Below are 6,000 nucleotides of genomic sequence, written 5' to 3'. Positions count from 1 at the left end.
CTCCCCATCTCACACTCTCTCCAATACTCCCCATCTCACATTCTCTCCAATACTCCCCATCTGACATTCTCTCCAATACTCCCCATCTCACTATCTTTCTCTAATACTCCCCATCTCACTCTCTCTAATACTCCCCATCTCACTCTCTTTCTCTAATACTCCCCATCTCACACTCTCTCTAATACTCCCCATCTCACACTGTCTCTAATACTCCCCGTCTCACTCTCTAATACTCCCCGTCTCACTCTCTAATACTCCCCATATCACACTCTCTCCAATACTCCCCATCTCACTCTTTCTCTAATACTCCCCATCTCACTCTCTATCTCTAATACTCCCCATCTCACTCACTCTAAAACTCCCTATTTCCCTCTCTCTCTAATACTCCCCATCTCTCTCTCTTTCTCTCTAATACTCTCCATCTCACTCTTTCTCTAATACTCTCCATCTCACTCTTTCTCTAATACTCCCCATCTCACACTCTCTCTAATACTCCCCATCTCACACTTTCTCTAATACTCCCCTTCTCACACTCTCTCTAATACTCCCCCGTCTCACACTCTCTCTAATACTCCCCATCTCACACTCTCTCCAATACTCCCCATCTCACACTCTCTCCAATACTCCCCATCTCACACTCTCTCCAATATTCCCCATCTCACACTCTCTCCAATACTCCCCATCTCACACTCTCTCCAATACTCCCAATCTCACACTCTCTCCAATACTCCCCATCTCACACTCTCTCCAATACTCCCCATCTCACACTCTCTCCAATACTCCCCATCTCACACTCTCTCCAATACTCCCAATCTCACACTCTCTCCAATATTCCCCATCTCACTCTCTTTCTCTAATACTCCCCATCTCACACTCTCTCCAATACTCCCCATCTCACACTCTCTCCAATACTCCCCATCTCACACTCTCTCTAATATTCTTCATCTCACACTCTCTCCAATACTCTCCATCTCACACTCTCTCCAATACTCCCCATCTCACTCTCTTTCTCTAATACTCCCCATCTCACACTCTCTCCAATACTCCCCATCTCACTCTTTCTCTAATACTCCCCATCTCACACTCTCTCCAATACTCCCCATCTCACACTCTCTCCAATACTCCCCATCTCACATTCTCTCCAATACTCCCCATCTCACATTCTCTCCAATACTCCCCATCTCACTATCTTTCTCTAATACTCCCCATCTCACTCTCTCTAATACTCCCCATCTCACTCTCTCTAATACTCCCCATCTCACTCTCTTTCTCTAATACTCCCCATCTCACACTCTCTCTAATACTCTCCATCTCACACTCTCTCCAGTACTCCCCATCTCACTCTCTTTCTCTAATACTCCCCATCTCACACTCTCTCCAATACTCCCCATCTCACTCTCTTTCTCTAATACTCCCCATCTCACACTCTCTCCAATACTCCCCATCTCACATTCTCTCTAATACTCCCCATCTCACATTCTCTCCAATACTCCCCATCTCACTCTCTTTCTCTAATACTCCCCATCTCACTCTCTCTAATACTCCCCATCTCACTCTCTCCAATACTCCCCATCTCACTATCTTTCTCTAATACTCCCCATCTCACTCTCTCTAATACTCCCCATCTCACTCTCTCTAATACTCCCCATCTCACTATCTTTCTCTAATACTCCCCATCTCACTATCTTTCTCTAATACTCCCCATCTCACTCTCTTTCTCTAATACTCCCCATCTCACATTCTCTCCAATACTCCCCATCTCACATTCTCTCCAATACTCCCCATCTCACTATATTTCTCTAATACTCCCCATCTCACTCTCTCTAATACTCCCCATCTCACTATCTTTCTCTAATACTCCCCATCTCACTCTCTCCAATACTCCCCATCTCACTCTCTTTCTCTAATACTCCCCATCTCACTCTCTTTCTCTAATACTCCCCATCTCACTCTCTCTAATACTGCCCATCTCACTCTCTCCAATACTCCCCATCTCACTCTCTTTCTCTAATACTCCCCATCTCACTCTCTCTAATACTCCCCATCTCACTATCTTTCTCTAATACTCCCCATCTCACTCTCTTTCTCTAATACTCCCCATCTCACATTCTCTCCAATACTCCCCATCTCACATTCTCTCCAATACTCCCCATCTCACTATATTTCTCTAATACTCCCCATCTCACTATCTTTCTCTAATACTCCCCATCTCACTCTCTCCAATACTCCCCATCTCACTCTCTTTCTCTAATACTCCCCATCTCACTCTCTCTAATACTCCCCATCTCACTCTCTCCAATACTCCCCATCTCACTCTCTTTCTCTAATACTCCCCATCTCACTCTCTCTAATACTCCCCATCTCACTCTCTCCAATACTCCCCATCTCACTCTCTTTCTCTAATACTCCCCATCTCACTCTCTTTCTCTAATACTCCCCATCTCACTCTCTCTAATATTCCCCATCTCACACTCTCTCCAATACTCCCCATCTCACTCTCTTTCTCTAATACTCCCCATCTCACACTCTCTCTAATACTCCCCATCTCACTCTCTTTCTCTAATACTCCCCATCTCACACTCTCTCCAATACTCCCCATCTCACATTCTCTCCAATACTCCCCATCTCACATTCTCTCCAATACTCCCCATCTCACTATCTTTCTCTAATACTCCCCATCTCACTCTCTCTAATACTCCCCATCTCACTATCTTTCTCTAATACCCCCCATCTCACTCTCTCCAATACTCCCCATCTCACTCTCTTTCTCTAATACTCCCCATCTCACTCTCTCTAATACTCCCCATCTCACTATCTTTCTCTAATACTCCCCATCTCACTCTCTCTAATACTCCCCATCTCACTATCTTTCTCTAATACTCCCCATCTCACTCTCTTTCTCTAATACTCCCCATCTCACATTCTCTCCAATACTCCCCATCTCACATTCTCTCCAATACTCCCCATCTCACTATCTTTCTCTAATACCCCCCATCTCACTCTCTCCAATACTCCCCATCTCACTCTCTTTCTCTAATACTCCCCATCTCACTCTCTCTAATACTCCCCATCTCACACTCTCTCTAATACTCCCCATCTCACTCTCTCTAATACTCCCCATCTCACTCTCTCCAATACTCCCCATCTCACTCTCTTTCTCTAATACTCCCCATCTCACTCTCTCTAATACTCTCCATCTCACACTCTCTCCAATACTCCCCATCTCACTCTCTTTCTCTAATACTCCCCATCTCACTCTCTCTAATATTCCCCATCTCACTCTATTACTCAACTCACTCCTCTCCCACTATGTAAACCTCATATATTTAATACTTCCCTTCTCATTATTGCTGTTCCTCCTGTGCGCTCTCCTGCTCTCAGTAATACTTCCTCTCCCTGCTCTCTTGTACATACTCCCCTTCTGCCTCATTACCGCTCTGTGTGACTGCTGCCCCCACTGTCTGTCTCATTAACATTTGCCCCCTACTATCCTGAGCACTTCTCTCTGTCACTGTTACTCTCCTTCCTTATTAATACTCACTTCCTATTAATACTCTGCAATGTCCTTTATTAATGCAATGTTCTGTGTATCTCCGTAGCTGTTGACTTTCCGTGGCTCGGTATAACCCTGTCTGCCTCCTGCCCCCACCCTCCCTTATACATGCCCCCCGCCACCCATCTCCCACTTCGCACTCTCTCTGTTCTCCGTCCGCCTCTCTCATTCATTCCCTAGCAGGCTACCTGCCTGGCTCTCACCCTCTCCTCTCCCTCTTCCACAGTCGCTCTCTTCCCATCTCTCTCTCTCGCCTGCTCCCCTAATATCATTTCACTTCCCTAACCCCCCAACTCCCTTATCTCCATTCCCCAATCCCTTCTCCTGCCGCCCCCTATTACCTGACACCTTTCTCAATAACTTCTCTCACTTGCATCCTCCTCCGAGTCCCTATTTCATGGGGTGATTACATTTTTCTTTTGTTTTCCTGCAATCCTCCTCTTTCTTGCTCAAGAAAAGCTAAATCCCCAGGTTCTGCTCTCCGACAGATACTGGGATCCGTCCAACTTCCAGGGTTGGAGAGAATACCTCCCCCTGTCCTTCCACTAACAGACCCCTGTGGGTTTAGGAGCTGCGAGATCCACTTGGAAGAGGGGGCTCAGGAACCAGGTTGTGGTGGTTGTCCCACTTTTTGTTGTAATTTTTATTTGACATGTAGCCAATGAAGGGTTAAGAGCCGGGCTTATGATAACAACCCTTTTGTCATTGAGTCAGGGGAAGGAAAATAAGGAACCCAGCCTCCAGATAGTACTGAATCCTGCTCTCCAGTCTCTACCAGCAGCAGGAATCTAATGGCTGTGTGCGAAGCTCCTCTCTCTCTCTGTCTCGTGCTCACAGACGGAGGAGAGATGATTAACAAGAGCCTGGATGTAGCTCAGTATCAGCACTAAGACTCTGTGACTCAAGTGTGGAGCACCAGAAGGAAGAGGTTGGAAGGAGAAGCACTGAGTGGGCAGAGTGGAGAAGACCTCTTCTCAGTTACCTCTCCTCTCGGCAGCATGAGGTCCATCTGAGCAGAGGGTGACATGGTTGGTATGTGGGTGCTGGTGTTCCTCGCCGGTACGGTCATCTCCCGCAGCTCCCAAGTGGACGGCAAAGTTGAAAATCTGACCATAGCAGTGGTTCTTCCCAAAACCAACATTGTGTATCCTTGGGCTTGGCCGAGGGTGGGACCGGCCATCAACCTGGCTATTGACCGGATCAATAATGATTCCAATCTGCTCCCAGACCTCCATCTCTGGATGGTCTTTGGGAACAGCGAAAACAGGCATGGGAAGTGTTCGGAGGCAGCTGCCCCTCTCGTGGCCGTGGACTTCCAGTTCAACTACCACCCAGAGGTGTTTGTAGGTCCTGGGTGCATGTATTCGGCAGCCCCAGTGGGCCGGTTCACTGGGCACTGGAAGGTCCCCCTCATCACCGCCGGGGCCCCTGCTTACGGATTCGGGGAGAAAGTCGAGAGCTACAGGTTTACCACCAGGACGGGGCCTATCCACACCAAGCTGGGGCAGTTCGCTTACCACCTCCACCAACAGTACAACTGGAGCCGACGCGCCATGGTCCTGTACGCCGATGACAAGCAAGACGACCGCCCCTGCTATTTCACCATGGAGGGTCCCTTCATGGAGCTGCCCAGATACAACAACTTGAGCGTGGTGGATATGAACCTGAAGGAAAACGAGGTGACCAACTACACCGCCATCATCCAGGACATCAAGCAGAAGGGACGGAGTAAGTAATCCCTAAAATCCTTCTATCTCTGTGGGTGGCCGGGAGAGGGTGGGGTGAGTGCCCGCGATGATTACTGGGGCCAGGAGGGCAATAAAACCAGCGCTTTTGCCTTTATGCCATCTGTAAGCTTCAAGATGACAACCTTGGCTCAGAATCCGCGTAACCGGATTAATATTGAGGGGAAAACTTTAAAAAAAAATAATCAAATTAACTTTTTCACAGTAAGAACAGGGTAAATGTTGAATCACATGGGGCCGGCGCAATGTTGGGACAGGGCACCTGAGCCCTGAGCGGCTGGTTCCTCTGAATGAGGCGGTGACATTAGCTGCAGCGTTGGGAATTTCCACCCTGAGGGGTTAATTCCGTGGTGACACGGAGAAAGCGATGATGGCAGGGGACAGATCTCGCATTAATGAGTTTTAAGATCTACTGGAGGAGTTTGGGATCAGCAAAATTCCTCACTGACAGGCTGCAGGGCGCAGTGCTGCCGAGTATACACATTTCTACATGTATATAGTTCAGCTTGGTATTTGCAGGGGTGTAGGAGCTGCAGATAGCGTGATGTAAGTTAGGATTAGGCAACCCACATCTCAGCAGACGTTGAGGAACTACAAGTGGCAGCATGCCCTCTCAGCATTTGCAATTTGATTGCATGCAAAGGGCAAACTTCTGTGAAAGCTGCACTATCAGGAAGCCTGCAGGGACGCCAGCCGTTGTAC

At 47.9% G+C, this 6,000-nt stretch overlaps 1 protein-coding gene across 1 annotated transcript in view; it reads left to right on the top strand.

The window, feature by feature from the left end:
• Positions 1-3,343: 3,343 nt before the first annotated feature.
• The window catches only part of NPR1 (natriuretic peptide receptor 1), a 75,669-nt gene continuing 73,012 nt past the window's right edge, over positions 3,344-6,000 (top strand). The window contains exon 1 of the mRNA XM_063946704.1: positions 3,344-5,281. Coding sequence (XP_063802774.1) covers positions 4,579-5,281 — 703 coding nt within the window. The 5' untranslated portion in view covers positions 3,344-4,578. The remainder of the gene's footprint in view (positions 5,282-6,000) is intronic.

The sequence above is a fragment of the Pseudophryne corroboree genome, chromosome 12, assembly GCF_028390025.1.
Source record: "Pseudophryne corroboree isolate aPseCor3 chromosome 12, aPseCor3.hap2, whole genome shotgun sequence".
In the NCBI taxonomy this organism is placed as follows: domain Eukaryota; kingdom Metazoa; phylum Chordata; class Amphibia; order Anura; family Myobatrachidae; genus Pseudophryne; species Pseudophryne corroboree.
The sequence above is the reverse complement of the archived record's forward strand: the minus strand, read 5'-3'. Positions and strand labels throughout refer to the sequence as shown.